Here is a 22,149-nt window from a genome sequence, read left to right on the forward strand (position 1 = left end):
ATCGATAATGAAACCTTAACTTTCTATTTTTTTGACGCCATATTTATTAATAACTTTTCCATCAGGAACTTTAAATAGAACAAGGCCCTTTCCTTCATTATTGCAAGGCTGATCGCATATAAAATAACCCTTTCTTTCCAATTGAATAATATCTGATTTAGAAAGATTTAAAAAATTTTCATCAACTTTTATTTTTGAATGAAACTCAGTACAAGGAGTTAAAAAATCTTCAAGACGGTCTCCTTCTTCTAATTTATCTTTCAAAATTAAATAATCAAAATCAACAGATTGAACATCGATAAGATTAGGAAGATCAGCTAGCCATGTAATTTTTTTTTCTGTTGCCTTAAAATCACCTTCTAAATGGAGTTCCATCTCTATTGAATCAATAATACCAAAATCATTTTTAATTATTTTTTTTATAATAGCATTTCCCCAATCCATGAGTGTAATCTAATTGCTTAAATAAAAAAATTATAAAAACAGATATTACCTCTTCATTATCTTTAAATGTTAACGCATCTTCTTGATCAAGTATGATATTTTTATAGAACGCTACTTTTTTCATACCAACTTGAGGATTTTTTTTGTGTTTAGGTCTTTCTTCTATATGTACAGTGCTTGGTCCATTAATTATGAAAACTTTTACACTATATTATATAAGGATCAATAAATATATACGTTCAGAAATACTCACAGATTATCTGAATTTATAGCTGTATAACGAGGCGCAATAGGATCAATTATTTTTTTATTAATAGCCCAAATACTTGACCAATCTAAATTAAGAACATTTTTTGATGGTCCTTGAGAAATTATAAATTGTTTCAGAGCATCAATTGTCATTCCTCTACGTCTAATTCCAAGAATTGTTGGCATTCTTGGATCATCCCTAATTCACTTATAAAGATTTTCTATATATTTTATGAAAACATACCATCCCGAAACTCTCTTATCATCCACAAACTGCTGTAACTTCCTTTTACTAAGCAATGTACGGACAAAATTAATCCTACTAAACTCCCATATATGAACTTTTCGAAGATTAAGAGTTTTAATCATCCATTGATATTGAGCATTTCTATCCTTATACTCATTTGTTCTTAAAGCATGGGTTACACCTTCAATACTATCGACAATAGGACAACAAAAGTCATATGTTGGATAAACTTTCCAAATAGTTCCAGTCTTGTGATGAGGGGTTGTATTACATCGATAAATAACAGGATCTCTTAAAGCTTTATTTAGGCTATTCACAGATATTTTTGCACGAATACAATTTAATAGCCCCTTATATATAAGAAATGATGTAAAGTAAATATATATTTCATACTATTTCAGTAGCTTTTCTCATTTGAGAAAATATTTCTAGATTTTCTTCTATACTTCTCTGCCGTCTTTTGCTTTCTATACCTTGCATTCTTTCTGCACGCATCTGAAAATATTAGAAAAATACAAAATTTCCTTGCATTTACTGTTTCTTTATCAGTATCATCTGCATATGCATTCCCATCTTTAATCATTTGCACACAAAAATCATATGTTTTATCAAAATAATCAGATGAAAACGATACTTGGTCTGCTTTGATTCCTAGTGAGTCAAGATCTTTTAATATTGCTTCTTGAAATTCCCCCTTTAAAATTCATTAAAAAAAACATTCTTAAAAAATGAATTACCTTTTCTTTACTCGGATTCGTATCATCAAAACGTACAATAAGTTTTCCTTTATATTTTTTAGCAAAGTATTCATTAAGAATTGCAGCTTTTGCATGTCCTATTGTTATATCAATAATAAAATGCAAACAATCATCTTATAATACCAATATGCATATATCCACTCGGTTCTGGAGGAAATCGTGTAACGACTTTTCCTTCAATTGCGTCTTGAAGTCCAATATCATAATTCGCAGTAGGGTTTTTTCCTTTTGAACGAGATTTTCTCTATTAAATTATAAATATCCATAAAGCCATAATAAAAACAATACACTAGTTATTTCTTTCAACAACAATTGAACTGCTCGAGAAACAAATGTATCCGATTCAACCATCCGATACCATCTATTAAGACATGGATATATATTTTTCTTAATAATCCCTTGAGCATAAACATTTCCTCGTAAAGCACCCCATACAATCCAATCTGCCAACGTTATTCGATCATCTATCAATGCCTTTTTTTCCAACAAGAAATCATTCAAATACAAAAAAACAGAATCCATATCATTAAAAGTTAATATATTAATCTTTTCCATAGAATATTCTGCCCATTTAACAATACTTTCCTCATTTTTTAGAGGTTCCTTCAAATATCTTAAAAGTTCCTTTAAAATAGGAATTGTTCCATATATATAGCAATCATCCATACATTTTTGAAAAGATAAACCCTCTTCCTTATTGTCTTCATTAATGTAGAGATCATTAACATAATTTATATCAATTGACTGAGATTCTTGATTGATCCATAATGTAACAAGAAAAATACCTAAAAATAAAGTTAATAAAGACGGGAAGAAAAGATTCATAATAAAATTAGCTATACAAACCATATGGTACAGGTGTTTTTTGGATTGAAAGATGTAATATTGGTGATTTTTCTTTTAACATTATTTTTGACGTGATTCGAAACCAATCTAAAGCTCGATGAATCTTAAGAAATTACCTCCAAAACTACCATAAATTTATTTTTTTTTGAATGGGAGCTCAAGAGTCAAAGTAATCAATTAAAATTATATTATATCAATAGAAAATTCTAAGTTAAATATAGATTTCTTTTCCGGCGTGGAATTTTTCGTCTTTTTGAGGAAGTATATATTAAAAATGTGTTTTTATTTTTTTGTATATATTAAGGGTATTTAGAGTATTTCAGTGGACAATGAATATTGGAGACAGGTTATTTTACTAATAAAATAAAAGATATTATAAATATATTTATTATTAAATAGTTTTGGACGCTCCCAGAGTCAGTAAAAGATGTTTTTACACTTTTTTCAACACAAGATATCATACGTATTCGAGATTACTCGGAAACAAATATAAGGACATTAGTTTATGTTGTGGCTTCAAAGCTTGTTTTTATTAAGGATGAAATTGACAAGCCAGAAAAGATGAAAGAAGCGTTAAATTGTCTTCGTATTATAACGAGAGTTATGCCTTTTATTTATGAGAAAGAAAGTATGGAAGAATGGGAAAACGAAACTTTTTGGAATTATAGATGCCGAAAAAAAAAATTTAAATACTATAAAAATTCAAATTTAACGCTAGAAGAGTCAAATCTTTCTAAAGATGAAATTGATTTTAAATCACATCTTAAATATACGAAAATTATTGTAAATGATATATATGAAAAAGAAAATGATCCAGAATATGAGATTTTGAAACCACTTGCCGAAGAATTGCTAGATACACTTAATGACATGCTTTTTTTTGCGGGTTTTACGATTTCAGCAAAAGAAAATGTCATTCGGAAGATATCATACTCTGTTTGGTATAAATTTTTTTGTTTATAAATTGCAAATATCTTATATGTATAGGGAACCAGGTATTGGTTGCATAACATCGACAAAAGCAACAACAGAATATGAATTAAATAGAATAGAAGTATTGAGATGTATTCTTTCAATTATTTCAAAATCAATTTACTTCTATCCAAGTAATTTTTCATATTTATAATGAAAAAACTAAAGAAACTAGACAAACAAAAACCTAATTTATATATTATTTATTTGGTCACAAATCCGGATAAAAGATTTATTCTTACTTTTTTATGTTCTCTTTTAAATACAGTATTTCTGTTTTTAATTATTTCATATAATTTAATATTAATAGGTCATAAACTATAACCCTGCAAAGTGGCAAATATTTTACAATCATATAATTTCATTAGATTCTAAACAATTACTTGTTTCTTACTGTCTTCAAATTCTCTTGATTTTTCTTGACTATCAAATTCCTTCATTACTTGATATTGAAAAAAGTCAGACTAGCGAAATTCCTGTAAATAAATATTGCATGTATTTTGGTATATTTTTTTCCAAGTTTGATAGAATATTTAATGAATCTTAGGGAAACTTCATCATAAAGATGATATAGAATTTCTTTATAACGGAATTAACAGGATTTTAACCCAATTCCTTCATAATGATTCCTATTTTCCTACTATTGAAAAGCCTATGAAATATTCTCCTGAAGTAATAATATTACTTTGGAAAGTTTTTCAGATAAATAATGCATTTTTTACTTATTTTTAAAATTTAACTTACAATATATAGAGTTTTAAAGAATATTTAATTGATGACAAAAATTCTTTGGATTATTTAGTATTATTATTATGTTATTCAGTAAACTACAGGAAAGAATTATCAAAATTTGGACTTATACGGATTTGTATTTCAATTTTACAAACATTGTCTACAAAACCAAGTTTTTGCAAAAAGTTAAATACAACTTTTGAACATTACAAGATTCTTCCCATAAACATAAAAATAATTTCTAAAGATAATTATATGGACTTTATTATTATTGTACAATTCTTCTATTTTTATTTTACTTTATTGACATCTATAGTCAATTTATATGCTTATTATGACAAGCAAAGGTGCTTTAAACTCTTTGTTACCTTATATGCTTTCTATTTTGATAAATATTGCGCCATATGCTCAGAATTTGTCAATTCTTTCATGCACAAAATTAATGCAGTTATTTTACTCTTTTTCTTCTTTTAATTTTTTATTAGCTAGTGAAAATAATCATATTTTATTAGGAAATCTCCTGGAAGTATTTAATAGAATAATTGAACACCAAATGAAAAGTATATATGGATATTTTCTTTAGGAATCTAATGCTTTTCTAGAAAATCTGCATTTAATATATGCAATATTAAGATCTTCAGAAAGGTTTGAATTATTAAAGAATTTTACTTTAGAAAAAGCACTCATGGAGCTTGGAAAGGATTCTGAATTTAAAAAAAATGAATTAAATAATCTTAAAAATGATACCAAAAAATTCCATAAAGATAATACATATTTTTCAGAAAAAATACAAATGCCTGAAACACCTTTTCAAAATGATAACTCTTCTTCTATTATTGAAAATGAGGAGTTAAATAATGAAGAGGAAAATTCAGAAAATACTATCGTAAATGATAAATTATCGAAAGGAAAATCATCTTTATCATTAATAGGAACATCAACTTCTGCTTCTGAGTTTCATAAAATAAACAATTCTTTTATTTCTGAAAAAGCTAGAGGAAAATTACCTGAACGGCTAAATTCCCCTTCAGATTATACTGAGACTGATCCATTTCATTTTAATACTTATGCATCCAAAAATATCTTGAAAACGAAAAAAAAATTCATACCAACAGAGGACTGGGTAATCTATTTCTTTGATTTATTTCTTTTCTTATAATATTTTAGGTAAAATCATGGCATTCTTCCCTTGAACTCGATACAATACTTACTATAATAAAACAACTAAAACCAAAAATAAATGATATAGCATTTTCAACTCCAAATCCTAATATTATTTTAGAAGCTTTATCTTCATTAAGCATTGATTTTGATATAACTGATACAGAGCCTATCCCTTTTATTCGTAATGATCATACTTTAACTACAGTCGAAGGCCTATTATGGGGACATATCTATGTAGCTGAGACTAAATTTTCTACTGGTGCTATTGGTATATGGACAGGTACATCTATTAAATTATTTAGAATTCAAGAAACAAAACATTCTCCATCACTATTAAGTCCTAAAGGTATTTTCTAATCTTTTATCTAATTCTATTATTAAATCTTTATAGGTGCTGTTGATGCCGTAGCAAAATCTGTAATTGACAAAGTTGGAAATCTCAATTTTTATACTAAAAAATTGTAAAAGTAACAAAGCGACATATATAATTTTATATACTTATGATATAATCTTTCAAGTAATTAATCACTAATTTAAGTTTTTATATTTAAATTTTTAATTATTTTCTTATCAGATTAATAAATACAAACTTGCGTACTTCAAAATTTTAAAATGTTATTTTTCTTAAAATTGTTAAAAGGAAAAAATTTCATTTGAAATGAAATACAGTAAAGCATTAACTTTTATTTTCAATTGTTGCTTGTTTTTTATTTCAAGTTTAGCAGTTGATCATAAAAGCTTTAAAACATGTGATCAATCTTCATTTTGTAAACGTAATAGATATTTAGCAGATGAAGGGACTCCAAAAGATAAATATATATTTGATAATTCAAAGTTAGTATTGAAAGATGGAATTCTTGAGGCAGTTGTTTTAAAAATTCTGGAAATTAACAAACAAACTATTCATCTTCCAATTTCTATTTCATTTTTAAAAACAGGAGTTATAAGAGTTAAAATAGATGAGTTGCAGCGTCAAACAGGGAACATCGATATTACTAATGACGCTAAAGTTCGTAAAGAAAGATATAATGAAACAGAAAAGTGGACTATTATTTCTAGTCTTGAGTATGACAAAACAATTCAAAATTATGTAGAAGAACCGGGAATGACAATAGTAAATTATGGTCCAGACAATATATATGAAATGAGAATAACTCATGATCCATTTAAAATTAGTTTTTATAAAGATAAAAATTTAGAAATTCTATTTAATGAATATGGATATTTAAATTTTGAGCATTGGCGTCCTAAACCACTTGTAAATGAAAAATCAGAGAATTCACATGAATTCAATATGTGGGAAGAATCATTTAATGGAATACATGATACTAAACCTTTAGGTATTTTAATTAATATACAATATTTTTATACTAATTTTTAGGCCCAGAATCTGTTGCTTTAGATATTACATTTGTAGATTATAAACATGTTTATGGTATTCCGGAACATTCATCTAGTTTTTCTTTAAAAGAAACACGGTTAGGCTTTTTTTTAGATAAATTTATTATTAATTGTTAGAGGCGAGAATAAAAGCTATAATGAACCGTACCGATTATACAATACAGACGTTTTTGAATATGAATTTGATAGCCCAGCTTCATTATATGGAAGTATTCCTTTCATGTATGCACATAAGAAAAATTCAAGTGTTTCTATTTTTTGGATGAATCCTGCAGATACTTGGATTGATATTGAAAAAAAAAAGGTTTTTTTAGATAATCTTTTTTCTATAGTGTCTAATAATTTTAGTACAATGCCCAAGATTCTATTAATATGTCAACTAAGACTCATTGGATTTCAGAAACTGGATTGATAGATATTTTTGTCTTTTTAGGCCCGGATCATAATTCTATTTTTAAACACTATGGGGAATTGGTTGGATATACTATCCTGCCAAATATATTTTCGTTAGGATACCATCAATCTCGCTGGAATTATTTAGGTGAAGAAGATGTTTTTTACATTGATAATCGTTTTGATGAATATGATATACCATATGATGCTTTGTGGCTTGATATAGAATACACTGATGGAAAAGCTTATTTTATTTGGGATAAAGATTATTTTCCTTCTCCTACTAAAATATTAAAAAAGCTTGATTCTAAAAAAAGACAGGTTAATTTATTTCTTTTAACAATTTTTTTAACTATAAAAGCTTATAATAATTGTAAATCCACATATTAAGAAAGACGAAGAATATTATGCTTATAAAGAAATGAAGGATAGGGAACTTTTTGTAAAAACTTCGAAAGGAGATGTTTATGAAGGTAATTGTTGGCCAGGAAGTTCTATATGGATAGATGTTATATCAGAAAAAGGGGCTGAATGGTGGTCTGATAAATTTCAGTACGAAGTTTTAAATGTAAGAATATATAAATTATGATAAAATTATATAACAAAAAAAGTTTTCATTTTCAAATCTACACATTTGGAATGATATGAACGAACCATCTGTATTTAATGGGCCTGAATATACGATACATAAAGATGCTATACATTCTGGAGGCTGGGAAAATAGAGCTCTTCATAATTTGTATGGTTTTGTTGTACAATATTATACCTATTCTGGACTCTTGAGAAAATCTAATAAAAAAGTGCGTCCATTTATTTTATCAAGGTCATTCTGGGCTAGTACTCCTCGTATAGGTGCTATTTGGATTGGTGATAATGATTCATCATGGGAACATTTGCGTGCTTCAATACCTGAAGTATTGTCTTTAAACATTGCTGGATTATCGTTTTCTGGAGGTAGACATTTTATTTCTAAAGCCAATTGTTTTTTAATTCTTTAGCTGATGTTGGTGGTTTTTTTGGAAATCCTTCTAATGAATTGTTGACCCGTTGGTATCAAGCTGGAATCTTTTATCCTTTTTTTAGAGGACATTCTCATATTGATACTCGGAGACGTGAGCCCTGGACTATTCCTAGTTCTTATACATCAATTATACGTAATAGCATACTTATAAGATATCAACTTCTTCCAACTTGGTATACAGCTTTTTTTCTTGCAAGTACTACAGGATTACCAGTATTACGGTTGAAACATTTATAATTCTTTTATATCCTTTTAACCATTTTAGACCTCAATTTCTTAAATTTCCTGATGACGAAGATGGTTTTTCAATTGATGATCAATTTTTTCTGGGCGATAGTGGTATTCTTGTTAAACCTGTTACTAGTGAGGGTGCAACTGAAATAGATGTATATTTTGGAGATGATGAGGTGAATAATATATTTTTTTATTTTTTTGTAATATAAATTTAGCCCTATTATGATTATTTTGATTTTTCTGTACATAATGGCAAAGGATATAAAACATTTTCTTGTCCTCTTGAGAAAATACCAATGTTTATACAAGGAGGGAATATAGTTGTAAGACGTGATAGAATACGTCGCTCATCCTTATCAATGATGAATGACCCATTTACTATTATTGTTGCTCTTGATAATAAAGTTTTACAATTTAAATTTTGAGTTTTTTAATTAATATTTATAGGGAAATGCAAAAGGATCTTTATATTTAGATGACGGGGTATCTTTTGATAATCTTGATGGATTTTATATATATAAAGAATTTATATTTTCTTCAGATAATCTTACTTTTGTTTCATATGATCTTTATAATTCCAAAAATTCACAAGAATATTCTAAAAGAATAAAAAATCTCAGAATAGAAAAGCTTATAATATTAAAATCTGATAATACTATAAAAGAAATAAGTACAGCAAAAGTTATACAAGGCAAAGATACATGGGAAGTAGAAGTTACTGTTACTCGAACAAATTGTGAAAAAACGCAAATAATATTCATTAGAGATCCAAAATTATCTATTACTGAAAATTGGCAACTTATACTATGAAAACCATATGATATCATTAATATAAAATTAAGATTAATTTCTTTATAATATTAGCTATTTTAAATATATTTTTTGATAATATTTAAGCTAATAAACCTTACGTGAGGATTGTATCGATGTTTAATATACCTTAATCTAAATCTCAATTTCTTCTAAATTAGCATTTATTTTTCTCAGTATACAATATTGAAGACGAATACAATCTCCCCAAATAATACTTTTTTGACATGAAGGACAATTATAGCGACTAATTAAAACGTCGTTTTCTGTTTCAGAAGTTTGTATAGATTTTGCTAGACATAATAGATGAAACACATGTAAACAATCTTCTATTGGGCAAATAATTAGTTGAGAATATATTAATGCAGCATCATCTGAATCTAATTCCGGGAATTCACATATATTTCTGCAAATTATACATATATTGTTATTTTTTTCTTTAATTTTTTCAAAAATTCTAAATGCAATTTGTGACATTTCATCTATTATAATATTAATTTTTTTTAAAGCATGATATCCTTTATTTCCCATTTCTTCTGGATTTAATAAATCATTATTTTCTATATTACTTGAATTGTTTATATTTATTTTTTTTTTTCTTTTTGTACTTCCTCATTTAAATAGCAGACAACAAAAATAAGTATATATACCTATCAAGAATTATATCATATTCTAATGTCATACATGGCATTATTTTCGTATTTATCGTATCGTCTAATGTTTCCCATAATTTCTTTGCTCTTTCATCAAAAATTCTAATTTTAAGAGGCCATCTTTTCCATGCATTCATTGTCAACATATTATACAAAATAAATAACCTTCTTTTTATAGAAACATATGATCCCTGCTTAGGAAATTTCACTTCTTCATCACAATTATGATTAAGATCAGTTTGAAGCCGATTTTTCTCCTCTTTTTGAATTTTAATTGTTTTATATGGATTCTGCCATGCCCATTCAAACTTTAAACATTAGAAACTCCAAATTTCAAGCAATTGTGCGGTTCAAACTTGCAAAGCAGAAACCACCGAAGGAAATCCATAAACAAGACAAATAATCTATTTTTTTCAAAAAAAAAGTCAAATAGTTTTCTACTAATAAAGATATGGTATATAATACATTCCAAGGGCGTCCTTTTACTGTTTTTTGTGCTCCTGACACAATTTCCCCATTATGTTGTCTTAATCTCTATTTCTCTCAGTTTTTGGAAAAAAAATTGGAAAAAAAAACACATTAAAAGGATTACTTGTCGATCCAATATATGTTCTCTTTGTTGTTTCTGATTTTAATAAATAACATCCATAAAATGGAGGAAAAAAGTGCATCTTCAAATAACTATCGAAAATTTTAAGGTTTAAATTTTTTACGAAGACGTCCAATTTTCAAAAATATCTAATTTTTTCAGAAATCAGTTGTTTCTTTAAGAAATAATAGATAACTGATAAAAGAATAATATTCTCCTGGAAAAATGACCCCTAATACTTCAAAACTGGATCAAAATCCGTCATGTCTATATAGAAAAGTGAAAATGGAGCCGATAGATTTATCTACAGTGGAAATGAATTATCAAGGGCCAGAAAAGCCAAGATATCCACGCCCTATGGGTCTTCATGTTGCACCTACATTTTTTCCTACGGAGGAGGAGTTTAAGAAGCCGTTGAAATATATTGAAAGTATTTCAGAAGAAGGAAAGAAATATGGAATTATTAAGATTGTCCCTCCAAAATCATGGAAACCTACGTTTTCTATTGATTCAGAGGTTGGTTGAAAAGTTTATTTTATCTTTATTATGGGGTTAATATTGTTATAGACATTTTTGTTTCGTACAAGAAAACAAGTATTAAATTCAATGGAAGGAGGTTTTAGAGCAAATGTTAGTTATCTTGATAAACTTTTTAAATTCCATAAGCAACAAGGATCGCCAATAAAAGTATTACCGACAATCGATAAGCAGCCAATAGATCTTTATCGGTTAAAAAGAGCGGTTGAAAGTCGAGGGGGATATCATAAGGTATAAAGATTTTTTAAAAGATAAAAAAATTTATTTGTGCATTTAGGCATATGAGAGAAGAAGATGGGAAGAAATAGGTCGTGAGTTTGGATATACGAATGATGGAAGACATTTTTCAAATGCAGTAACATCTTTGAAAACAATATATCAAAAATATATTCTTCCATATGATATATATTCAGAAAAAATTAGAAACGCATCTAAAGGTTATCATAATCAAAAAAAGGAGCAGAATGAAAAGACATCTCCTGCTTCGTCAAATAATTTTCCATTATCTGAAGTGTACAAAAATGATTTATCAAATAATTTGAATAATAAATTAAAAAATACTAAAGAATCTCATATTAATATAAAGAATGAAGAGATACATGAAGATAATAAAATATTGAGTAATAGTGTTAATAGAGAGAAAAACGAAAGTCGAAGCAGTAGATATATTCGAAAAGGTCTGTCCTGATTTTAATTTTGAAATTTTTAATATATAAAATAGATCTAAATGGAATAACAAAAAACAATGAGAGATTGCCAAACAACGGTTTAGTGGAAGCGAGTTTTGCAAATAAAGATAAAATTGGAGATGTATATTTTTTAAGCTAATTTATTATTTTCTAATAAAATATAAGGTTTGTGAAGGATGCCACAAAGGATTAGATAAGTCTTCTATGTTGTTATGTCATGGATGCGGTGTTAGATATCATATACAATGTCTGGAGTATCCATTAACTCAAATACCTAAACGTGAATGGTATTGTGATGCATGCTTTTTAGGAACAAGCGACTTTGGATTTGAGGATGGAAGCACATATTCCCTTAAGCAGTTTCAGGAAAAAGCTAATTCTTTTAAAAAAAAATACTTTTCTAAAAAACAATTTAATAAAAAACAAAATTCCCCAAGCGAGGCAGATGTGGAAGAAGAATTTTGGAAATTAGTTGGAAATGTAAATATAACAACTGAAGTTGAATATGGTGCTGATATTCATTCTACTACTCATGGGTCTGGCTTCCCTACTTTAGAAAAAAATCCTTTGGACTCGTATTCATCAGATCCATGGAATTTGAATATCTTACCTTTGTCTCCTGATTCTTTATTAAGACATATTAAAACAAATATCAGTGGTATGACTACGCCATGGCTTTATGTTGGAATGTGTTTTTCTGCGTTTTGTTGGCATAACGAAGATCATTATACTTATTCTATTAATTATCAACATCTTGGTGAAACAAAAACATGGTATGGTATACCAAGTAGTGATGCAGATTTATTTGAACAAATTATGAGGAATACTATACCAGAACTTTTTGAACAACAACCAGATTTATTGTTTCAGCTTGTAACTATGATTAGTCCTGCAAAATTGGTAGACGAGGGTGTTAGAGTTTATGCTGTAGATCAGCATGCAAACCAATTTGTTGTAACTTTTCCTCAAGCATATCATGCGGGTTTTAATCATGGAGTAAGTTTTATTTTAAAATACTAACATAAACTAATTTGTTAAGTTTAATTTTAATGAGGCGGTTAATTTTGCTATTCCTAATTGGATGAATGAAGGATATAGTTTAGAGTCAGTAAAAAGATATAAAGAATTTAGGAAAATTCCAGTGTTTTCACATGATGAATTACTTTTAACTATTTCTTTTCATGAAAATGGAATTAAAACTTCCATGTGGTATGAATTTTCTTATCTTTTGAATTAAGTTTATTATAATAGGTTAAATGATATAATAAATGAGATGAAAGATCGTGAATTGAAATCTCGAAAATTTTTAAGAGAAGAGATAACTAATCTTACTGAGGAATTGGATGAAACAGATATACATGAAGACCAATATCAATGCAGAATATGTAAATCCTATACGTATCTTTCTCAAATTAAATGTAAATGTACACTAGAAATTGTTTGTGCGGATCACTATTTAGAACTATGTGCTTGTGAGAAAAATACTCGTATACTTAGGCTTCGGTATAGTGATGAACACTTAAATGAAATCGCGGGAAAGATTAGTGAACGTAGTAATCTTCCTGTTATCTGGACTAAAAAATTTTATAAAGCTATGTCAGAAAATGAACGTCCTTCTCTTAAACTTATGCGTTCACTTCTTTCTGAGGTCGAAAAAATACAATATCCTATTGAAGAAGTCTCATCTCTTAGAAGTTTTGTAGCAAAAGTAAATGAATGGGTTGAAAATGCAAATAATTTTATAACACGAAAACAACAAAATCGACGTAAGAATGAAAAAGTTTGGAGAAAAGGAAAAATTGCAGAATTAGGAGAGCGTGATAAAATTTTTAGAAATCCAAAATATTTGGAGAGTTTATTAAAAGAAGCAGAAAGTCTTCCTTTTGATACTCCCGAGATACAAATGCTGCGAGAAAAAGCAGATGCTATAGCATCTTTTCAGAATCATGCAAGGGATGTCATCTCTCAGGCTACAGTCTCATCTGAACAATGCTTGAAAATTATAGAATTAGGAAAAAGTTTTAATGTTGATATTCCAGAGATTGAGCAATTTGAACAATATTATAAACAATTATTATGGATAGAGACTGTTCGTGACGCTGAGAATAAATATATTTCATTGAAAGAAGTAAATGATTTGATTTCAGAAGGAAAAGAAATTAAGATTCCAGAAAATAATCCATATTTTTTGAAACTTAAAATAAGAAAAGAAAATGGAGAAGCATGGGAAGCACATGCTATTAGTCTTATGGAACAAGAAACAATACCTATGGATGAGCTAGTAAGATTAGCTGATCAAGCATCTAGTTTGTCTATATCTCAAGGTATTCTTGCTAAGGTTAATTCTATTATAAATAAAATGCATGAAGTTCACAACTCTGTTCAAAATATTCAGCAACGCATATTAAATCCTGATTTTTGGCAAAGACCAACTGCTACTGAATTGAAAAAGATTATGGACATTGTTAATGCTCTCCCAAATCCCCCAGAAGGAGTATCTTTTCTTCAAAAGGAACAACAAAAATTACATGAATGGATTCGTCGAGGAAAGAGATTATTTGGAAAAGCTAATGCACCTTTAGAGACTTTAGGACAACATATGGAATACGTTGTTAAAAGAAACAATTTATGTCTTTCTTTGGAAGATAAACCTCGTGCTCTTGTTGTTGAGCCTTCATCGAGAGAACAGAGTCCTGATCCTTCTACATCTTTAGTTATTAATAAAGCTGATGGATATGGAATTTCTTCTGGTCAGATCCCACATCATGATCTTTTTTGTTTATGTAGACAGCCAGAGTCTGGGTTAATGGTAGAATGTGAAATATGTCATGAATGGTATATTCTTGTTTTTAGTCATTATTTCTTTAATATTTATAGGTATCACGGTCGTTGCTTAAAAGTATCTAGGAAAAAATTACGTGATGATGATAAATGGACATGTCCTATTTGTGATTATCGTGTAGAAATTCCTAGATTATCAAACCGCCCTAAGCTTGAAGATATGCAGCAACTCCTTTCAGATGCATTATTTTTGCCATTTATACCCTCAGAATTAGATAAATTAAAAGAGATAGTAGATACCGGTGTAGCATTTAGAAATCATATTCGTTCTTACATATATTCGCCTCTTGGTTTAACATCAGCAGAAGTACCCATTATGAGGTTTTATTTGCGAAAAATGGAGGGTTCTGAACTTCTTTTTGCTGAAGAAACGAATTTTTTCAAAGCTAAACTTCATGAACTTGTTCCTATTGCCCCTATACCTCCTCAGGCTATTGAAATATCTAAATCTACAAGAAAACCAAGACCTACGAAAAGACAAAGGGAGTTAATTGCACTTGGGTTAGATCCTAGTTCAGAATCCTTATCAGAAAAATTTTCTCCTGTAACTTCTAAAAAGTCTAAAACATTGAATGTATCGCAGCCATCCAATCCGAAAACAAACATTACTCCATCGCCTATTCCTTTGATATGCATTTGTAGGAGACCATGGATACCAAATGATTCTCCTAAAATTAATTGTTTTGATTGTGGAAACTGGTTTCATCATTCATGTGTTGGCCTAAACGAGGCTATTTCTCAAACTTTAAATCAATACTTATGGTAAATATTATTCGTTTTTTATATTTTATTTTAATTTTTTTGCAGCCCAAATTGTTGTAAACGAAGAAATCAACCATATTTATTTCATATTAATAATTATAATAATGATAGTACATTATCATCTAGTCTTAATGAAATACATTCATCTAATACATATCATTATGGTAGACCTTTGTACCATCAAGATATAAAAGTCAATCATTCTATCGGAGATTATACTTCTCAGTCAATTTCTTCAACAAATAATATTTCAAATATTTTTGAAGCTTTTGCAAATCAGGGGCTTTCTGATAAAACTTTGTTGGGAAATATTCGAAATGATAGCGATATTGAAAATTCTGTTCAGTCATCACAAACAGATCGAGAATTATTATATGCTTTAGTAGATTTAGCACAAGGTATTCAAGGTCATCAAGGAACTGGACATCAAGAATATTCTGCGAATTTGATGGACGAAGATAGCAATTTTGCTGATAAATATTTTAATGCATCATAAATTATTTTTAAAAATCTTTTTTATTTAAAACTTTAATTAAATTTCTTATTAAATCATTTATTTTGGGATATAAACTTCAAATATATTAAGGGAACATCTTTGGTTATCTAGACACTAAATTTATAGGATATTTAAGATTTTTTAAGGATTAACATTTATAAACATTAATATTTTTTCTATAAATATTCTCTAATATTATTAATTCTATATTCACATAATCATCTATCTTTTTATATTCTTACATAACACATTGTTTTTCCTAATACAAATAAAAACAATCTTTTTATAAAATATCTTCACCCTAAATGAATTAAATTAATATATAATATATAATTGAAAAATATAGAAATATTTATGGCTCTGACTTTGCCTTAATCATGACATGTTAAACATAGTGTTTCTATTATTAGATATTTGTATTCATAACACTTGTTTTTAAATAAATATTTCCAGTTACCAGATTTCTTCATCATGGCCATTGATTTATACATATTTTTATATTAAAATAATACCTATTTTATAGATTATAAGGGTTCTTTCTAACCATAAAAAACTGATTTTTCTAAGATAAATATAACATCTCTCAGGTCGTCGCCAGCCATAGTTCTTAATGAACTTTATAATATTTTAGATATTATTCCGACTTAAGCAACGGTTTTAAAAATGTTAAGGCCTGAAACTAGCCTTTATTCTTTGCTTATTTATTTTCTAAAAAAATACTAACATTTTTTTAAAATTTTCAAAAGCCTTCGAAAATTCCACTAACAAAGACTATATAAATTAAAAATATATAACATAAAAGAGACTATTAGAGGTATACTTAGCAGCAGGCTAAAATATAATAAGTTTTTCCGGAGGGGAATCTCTTTTTTTTTTTAAAAAAAATAAGTTGAATAAAAAGTTTTTTTTCAAAACCTAATTTAATATGAAAATAGTTAATTATTAATGGAATTAATATGCCCCAAGAGCCTGACGTATGATGCTACCATTTGTTTTATTTGAATATTTGCTGAAAATATTTTTTTAGTTTTTTTTTTCTCTAACATCATCTAATGTAACACCATCTAATGAATCACCAATTTTAAAAACAAATCAGTTTAAAAAATCAGATGTTTCTCAGAGCCGCAACATACAAGCCAATATTAATGTGCAATCTCCAGTGCACATGTTGAAACATTCATTTACTTTTTGGTATATGAACCGTGCATTTGGAAGCAAAATAAAAGATTACGAATCTTCATTGAAAAAGCTGATAACTTTTTCATCAGTATGTTTTTTTAAGCAGTTTATCTTGATTCTGAATATATAAGGTTGAAGAATTTTGGTCAATTTATGCTTATCTTAAACGCCCTGATACACTTCCTGTTATTTCAGACTTGCATTTATTTAAAGAGGGAATAAGGCCAATATTTGAAGATCCAGCTAATCAAGACGGTGGAAAATGGACCCTACGTCTTCGTAAAGGAATAGCTGTCCGTTACTGGGAACAATTAGTAATGGCAATTGTTGGTGATCAATTCTGGAATATTGGGGATGAATTATGTGGTATAGTTCTTAGCATTAGAAATTCCGAAGACCTTATAAGCGTTTGGAATAGAAGTTCTGATAATGGAAGAATTAATTTGAAAATTCGGTATGATTTATCTTATTTGTAAATATTTAACCAATTTTATCTAGAGACCTTATAAAGCAAATCCTTAATCTTCCATTAGATACAATTTTAGAGTATAAAGGACATAAAGACTCTTTCGTAGATATGTATAACCATTATTCATCTGAGAAAAATTCACATTTTTATGAAAAAATGAATATAGCTAAACATAAAGTTATTGATAATTAAAAATGTAGATATTTATATAAATAAGTCTTTCTTTTTGTATTATTAAAGTATCAAATATAATTAATTTTAGCTGAATTCTTTAATATCATCTGACAAATTATTTATAATATCTTGTGCAGCATTCCAGACATTTATTTTTACTTGTATAATAGAGTTTGATGCATCTACCCAATACCATGGATAACCTGTATTATGATTTTTTTCAAACATATTTTTAAATATAGATCGAACTTTTTTTTGTATTGTATTAGTTTCCAATCGTTCTAAACCATAGTTATGTCGTAAGGACGCCATCTTGTCACAAATATCTAGATAAATAACACCATCTGGTAGAGGTAATCCTTTATCTGAGCTTCTACACCACTCAATATTTAATCCCTAATTCTTTTTAATTTTAATATATAATTTATTCAAAACTTTTGCCACCTTTGCCACAGAAAAAGCAATTCCTGAATAAATATACCTATCCACAATAACTGTAATTCCATTTTCAAGATCATTGCGTATTTTCTTGCTATTTTATTAGAAGAAATGTATCTTCCCTTGTTTTCCCATTAAATACCTTATTTCCCAACGATTTGCTGAAAACAAAAGATGAATTGCATGCTCTTCAAGTTCTAAATCTCCTCGTAAATATAAATCGATGATTTTCCCAATTTCTGTGCTTCTATTTGGAAATTTTTGGATTTTTACTGGTACATTTTTTGTACAAAATTCCTCAGCAAGAAGCTCACATTGAGTTGTTTTTCCACTATGATCAGGCCCCTCTATAAGAATAAAAGCTCCTCTTTTCCTTGAAATATCTACCATTAGTCTCTTTTTTAACTTTTAATAGGTTGCTATATTTTCTGATATCGAAATCTCCATGTTTTAACGTTACATATTATTTGATCTAGTTAAAAAGATGAAAAATGGTCCTATTTTTGTCAACAAAAAGGTATCTCCCTACATTTACTGGAGATTTTATGAGTCATTATGTCCTTTTTAAAAAAAACTTAATTTCAACGTCTAAAAGAAATATGCATTTTAAGGAAACTTTAAAAAAAGATATAATTAGCTTTAAATATACACTTATATTCGGATTTAAGCAAAGAAATGAACAGAATATGAATAGAAGTTTTAGTAAAAATGTTTTTTTTCTTATTTTTAACTTTTTGTAGTCTTTTTTTATCGAAAATTTACATGTTCAGTTTCTAGAAAAAAGTATGAATTTCTTTTAATAAAAATGAAAGTTTTTAATATAAAATTAAGAATAGAATGCACATTTATTACTCCATTTGGTGAACGGAAGACGTTGAAAGTTTGTGAAGGTAGCTCTGTTTTAGATATTGCACATGAACATAATATTGATCTTGAGGGTTTGTTTACTCTTCTTAGTAGAAGGTTCTTTTAAAGAATTTATAGGTGCATGTGAAGGATCTATAGCATGTTCTACATGCCATGTTATTGTGGATCCTAAATATTATAGTAAAATGGAAGAACAATCAGAAAAAGAATTAGATATGCTTGATTTGGCTTTCGGATTAACTGAAACGTATTAAAAATATATTTTGAAATATAAAAGATACTTATTTTTCGGGCAGATCAAGATTAGGTTGTCAAATAATTATGAATAAAAGCCTAGATGGTATTACTTTTATGTAAGAAACTAAATAATGTTTTGATATTTTATTAATAAATTATAGAATCCCGGCAGCAACCAGGTAAAGTTAAGTTATTTAGAAAATATCATTAATATTATTAGAAACATACAATTTAAAAAATAATATCGATATATGAATATTAAACAATAGAATATAATAAATCGTTACAAGTGAATTCAATTGCAAGCCTTTTTTATATAATATTATATTTTCTTTGGATTTTTAATAAAATTAAAAAAATTTTCTTTAGACATTTTTGCAACTATATATTAAATTAAGCATTTCATTATATACAATCCTGATCTTTACCTTCCTTTTCTCTTTTTATTGTATTTGTGACACCTTTTTCTTTCAGGTCTTTAGATGCTTCTTCAGCTTTAACTTGTGCTGCTCTTATGGCATTAAATAAATTAATTACTTAATTATTAGTTTAATTTTTATTTTTTTTAAAAATTTACCTGCTTTTTGAGCAGTTTTTCGTAAAAATTTTTCATAATTTAAAATTCTAGATACTTCCTTATCATTATTTGATGGAATAATATTCTTGATTCTTCCTTTTTCTTGTTCTTCTTTTTTTTGCATTGAAATTAACACTTTTGCCTTGTTTTCTATATTTTTATCCTGAATTTTTTTTGAAATATCCATTATACAACAACTCAAAATAGGATCCTTCCATTTCATCAGCTTTATTCTTCTTCTTTTTTCTTAATTCGCTCACATTTTTATAAATAGGTTTTACATTTGATGATATAATTTTTGACATAGCTTCTCCAAATTTAGCTGATATCTCTAAATCATCTTTTTTTTTAATTTATATTTAATATAATATTTAAGAAATCAAAAAATCTCCTTACTATTTTCACATTCTTCATGACTTTTTAAACTTTTTGTCTCTTCAACTTTATTATAATTAGTCCTTTAAAAATCTATAAAAACATCACTAACAATTATCCAAATCTCTAGAAGAAGAACTTGAATCTTCATCTTCTATTTTATTTATTTTTTCTTTCTTTTTTTTAATTTCTTTTTTTAACTTTTCTTTATTTTCAATTTTTTCCATTATTTTTCCCCTTTTTTTAAACTTTTTTTTCACAGAATAATAATCAAAGTCACTAACTTTCCGTTTATGTTGTTTTTCCTGTATTTTCATTTCACTTTTTTTATCAGACTAAAACCCATAGTTTAAAGATATTTAAATTTATCGTCAAATCTACGTCATAAAAAAAAATTAAGATGAATACCAAGAATTTGGGGTTATTTGAAGAGGGAATCAATCCTAATAGACCATACTATATACCTTCTGAATATTCATATGATATAAATCAAGGAATAAGGCGAAATGTAACGGAACAGTCTTCAAATAAGAATTGGACAGAATCAGAATATTTGAACTATTTTAATCTAGAAGGAAATAAAAAGTTATTAAAAACATTATTATTGGAAACAGTTTTTCTATATTTAAGTGTATTTATAGCGCAGCCGTTTGAAATTGCAAAAACACTTTTACAATGTCAATATCATGTTAAACCAGGGTTACAAAGTGATATAGAGGATAAAAATAAATTTTTTTCTGAGAAAATGGAAGAAGAAGATGAAGATGTATGAATTGGAAGATATAGATTTTTTTTTTGATTTAGAATATAGAATGATTCTATAATATCGAATGAATCAGATCCTCCATATTTTCGTGATCCAGATTCCCTTATATCGTCACCTGATATATCTTGTACTTCTAAAAAGAGCATTGTTGATCGTGAAGGATATGTTTTAACATCACCAGATAATCATGAAATATATTTTCCGTGGCAAATTAATGTTCAAAATTGTGGTATAAGAATGGCAATGTCTACTTTATGGAAAAAAGAAGGAATTCTTAGTTTATGGAAAGGTAAAATTGGTTAATTGTATGGAAATAATTGACAAATTAAGCTCAAAATATTTCTTTTGTTTATAATGTTTTATTTTCTATTACCGAATCATGGATTTCCTCTTTTTTATTATCTATTTTTTCTTTTCCGACCTTTATTTCACGAACTATTGATTTTGATAATTTGTTAAGTTCATCTTTTATATCTTTAACATCATCTGCTTTTACTTCTTTACTTTTAGCACCAATTGATACCGCTAGAACACGGTAACTATTTTTTATTATTTTATTTTATTTATTTAATTTAGCATCATGTTAACTCCAAAGTATCTGAAATCTCACCAACATCTTTCCTCAGAACCTTTTTTTTCTTTTTTAATATGTCCAACAATGCTTATTTTACCAACTTTATTCTATGCTACCTTACCTAATGCTTTTTCTTATATTGTTTCTATATTTTTTAATCGATCTGGACTTGTTATAGATTCTTACGAAACACCCATTATGTACAATCTCATTTCACTTCTTTCTTCATTAACTCATCTTTTTATAAAATTACCATTGGAAACAATTCTTCGTAGAGCACAACTTCATATATCTAATCTTAAACATTCTCTTATTAAACCTGGAAGGTATATTGGCATTTCTGGCACTATTTGGTGTATTTTATATGAAGAAGATTCTCGTCCCTATGGTTTAAATGGATTTTATAGAGGATTAAAAATGAGTTTATATACTCTTATTGGTATTTGGTCACTTGGTTTTACTTCTTTATCTTTAGATTTACCTTCCAACTTAACTAATCTTTCATCATTCCAATAAATTCCCTTATTTTCATTTTAGATTTATACAGTCCTTATATTTCTTTCTATATATTTCATTCAACCTATTTATCTCTATTCTTCTTGTATTTTTATTATTTCATTAGTCGGACTCAAATATACCGCCTTTTCTGTTCAAT

The 22,149-nt window shown here is 27.5% G+C and overlaps 10 protein-coding genes across 10 annotated transcripts; 6 read left to right on the forward strand and 4 right to left on the reverse strand.

The window, feature by feature from the left end:
• Positions 1-6: 6 nt before the first annotated feature.
• Positions 7-2,764, reverse strand: PNEG_01504 (glutamate-tRNA ligase). The gene is made up of 10 exons (XM_007875253.1): positions 2,545-2,764; positions 1,987-2,483; positions 1,822-1,942; positions 1,678-1,775; positions 1,476-1,634; positions 1,334-1,435; positions 938-1,290; positions 698-892; positions 494-650; positions 7-453 (listed from the first exon to the last, which is right to left on the reverse strand). The coding sequence occupies exons 1-10, from the start codon at positions 2,603-2,605 to the stop codon at positions 16-18; spliced, it is 2,181 nt and encodes a 726-aa protein (XP_007873444.1). The 5' UTR covers positions 2,606-2,764; the 3' UTR covers positions 7-15.
• PNEG_03596 (hypothetical protein) lies at positions 2,682-5,877 on the forward strand (the record flags this gene model as incomplete). Its single annotated transcript, XM_007875409.1, has 13 exons — positions 2,682-2,713; positions 2,766-2,805; positions 2,858-2,890; positions 2,944-3,485; positions 3,532-3,650; positions 3,692-3,783; positions 3,827-4,019; positions 4,064-4,227; positions 4,270-4,521; positions 4,565-4,808; positions 4,851-5,371; positions 5,416-5,758; positions 5,804-5,877. The coding sequence occupies exons 1-13, from the start codon at positions 2,694-2,696 to the stop codon at positions 5,875-5,877; spliced, it is 2,637 nt and encodes an 878-aa protein (XP_007873600.1). The 5' UTR covers positions 2,682-2,693.
• A 193-nt stretch (positions 5,878-6,070) lies between these two features.
• On the forward strand, positions 6,071-9,271 carry PNEG_03597 (hypothetical protein; the record flags this gene model as incomplete). The annotated part of the gene is made up of 10 exons (XM_007875410.1): positions 6,071-6,752; positions 6,794-6,890; positions 6,931-7,117; positions 7,162-7,527; positions 7,568-7,774; positions 7,818-8,160; positions 8,205-8,448; positions 8,493-8,634; positions 8,677-8,865; positions 8,909-9,271. 10 exons carry the CDS (start codon positions 6,071-6,073, stop codon positions 9,269-9,271), a joined length of 2,820 nt encoding a protein of 939 aa, XP_007873601.1.
• A 135-nt stretch (positions 9,272-9,406) lies between these two features.
• Positions 9,407-10,595, reverse strand: PNEG_01506 (hypothetical protein; the record flags this gene model as incomplete). The annotated part of the gene is made up of 5 exons (XM_007875254.2): positions 9,407-9,878; positions 9,922-10,232; positions 10,281-10,328; positions 10,390-10,458; positions 10,503-10,595. The coding sequence occupies 5 exons, from the start codon at positions 10,593-10,595 to the stop codon at positions 9,407-9,409; spliced, it is 993 nt and encodes a 330-aa protein (XP_007873445.1).
• Positions 10,596-10,718: 123 nt separating this feature from the next.
• PNEG_01507 (hypothetical protein) lies at positions 10,719-15,838 on the forward strand (the record flags this gene model as incomplete). Its single annotated transcript, XM_007875255.1, has 9 exons — positions 10,719-11,029; positions 11,081-11,281; positions 11,328-11,727; positions 11,772-11,860; positions 11,905-12,735; positions 12,779-12,948; positions 12,991-14,574; positions 14,617-15,342; positions 15,388-15,838. The coding sequence occupies exons 1-9, from the start codon at positions 10,739-10,741 to the stop codon at positions 15,836-15,838; spliced, it is 4,743 nt and encodes a 1,580-aa protein (XP_007873446.1). The 5' UTR covers positions 10,719-10,738.
• Positions 15,839-16,673: 835 nt separating this feature from the next.
• PNEG_01508 (thymidylate kinase) lies at positions 16,674-18,488 on the reverse strand (the record flags this gene model as incomplete). The annotated part of the gene is made up of 3 exons (XM_007875256.1): positions 16,674-18,056; positions 18,105-18,192; positions 18,241-18,488. The coding sequence occupies 3 exons, from the start codon at positions 18,486-18,488 to the stop codon at positions 17,745-17,747; spliced, it is 648 nt and encodes a 215-aa protein (XP_007873447.1). The 3' UTR covers positions 16,674-17,744.
• On the forward strand, positions 16,774-17,678 carry PNEG_01509 (hypothetical protein; the record flags this gene model as incomplete). Its single annotated transcript, XM_007875257.1, has 4 exons — positions 16,774-16,812; positions 16,866-17,105; positions 17,149-17,471; positions 17,516-17,678. Exons 1-4 carry the CDS (start codon positions 16,795-16,797, stop codon positions 17,676-17,678), a joined length of 744 nt encoding a protein of 247 aa, XP_007873448.1. The 5' UTR covers positions 16,774-16,794.
• A 296-nt stretch (positions 18,489-18,784) lies between the features above and the next one.
• Positions 18,785-19,444, forward strand: PNEG_01510 (hypothetical protein; the record flags this gene model as incomplete). The annotated part of the gene is made up of 7 exons (XM_007875258.1): positions 18,785-18,794; positions 18,839-18,881; positions 18,930-19,036; positions 19,083-19,212; positions 19,262-19,318; positions 19,364-19,381; positions 19,423-19,444. The coding sequence occupies 7 exons, from the start codon at positions 18,785-18,787 to the stop codon at positions 19,442-19,444; spliced, it is 387 nt and encodes a 128-aa protein (XP_007873449.1).
• Positions 18,810-20,494, reverse strand: PNEG_01511 (hypothetical protein). Its single transcript, XM_007875260.1, has 6 exons — positions 20,267-20,494; positions 20,176-20,220; positions 20,040-20,119; positions 19,780-19,990; positions 19,631-19,738; positions 18,810-19,583 (listed from the first exon to the last, which is right to left on the reverse strand). Exons 1-6 carry the CDS (start codon positions 20,469-20,471, stop codon positions 19,525-19,527), a joined length of 708 nt encoding a protein of 235 aa, XP_007873451.1. The 5' UTR covers positions 20,472-20,494; the 3' UTR covers positions 18,810-19,524.
• Positions 20,495-20,554: 60 nt separating this feature from the next.
• Positions 20,555-22,010, forward strand: PNEG_01512 (hypothetical protein; the record flags this gene model as incomplete). Its single annotated transcript, XM_007875262.1, has 4 exons — positions 20,555-20,920; positions 20,966-21,209; positions 21,251-21,455; positions 21,497-22,010. The coding sequence occupies 4 exons, from the start codon at positions 20,555-20,557 to the stop codon at positions 22,008-22,010; spliced, it is 1,329 nt and encodes a 442-aa protein (XP_007873453.1).
• Positions 22,011-22,149: the final 139 nt, after the last annotated feature.

Source organism: Pneumocystis murina (assembly GCF_000349005.2).
Source record: "Pneumocystis murina B123 chromosome Unknown supercont1.4, whole genome shotgun sequence".
Lineage (NCBI taxonomy): Eukaryota > Fungi > Ascomycota > Pneumocystomycetes > Pneumocystales > Pneumocystaceae > Pneumocystis > Pneumocystis murina.

Coding starts and splice junctions, on each gene's coding strand:
- PNEG_01511 (XM_007875260.1), bottom strand. CDS start 20,471: ATGAAAATACAGGAAAAACAACATAAACGGAAAGTTAGTGACTTTGAT. Junction 20,120..20,175: donor TCATGAAGAATGTGAAAATA/GTAAGGAGATTT, acceptor TTAAAAAAAAAG/ATGATTTAGAGATATCAGCT. Junction 19,991..20,039: donor TAAAACCTATTTATAAAAAT/GTGAGCGAATTA, acceptor ATGAAATGGAAG/GATCCTATTTTGAGTTGTTG.
- PNEG_01504 (XM_007875253.1), bottom strand. CDS start 2,605: ATGTTAAAAGAAAAATCACCAATATTACATCTTTCAATCCAAAAAACA. Junction 1,943..1,986: donor TGTTGAAAGAAATAACTAGT/GTATTGTTTTTA, acceptor ATAATTTAATAG/AGAAAATCTCGTTCAAAAGG. Junction 1,635..1,677: donor CGAATCCGAGTAAAGAAAAG/GTAATTCATTTT, acceptor TGAATTTTAAAG/GGGGAATTTCAAGAAGCAAT.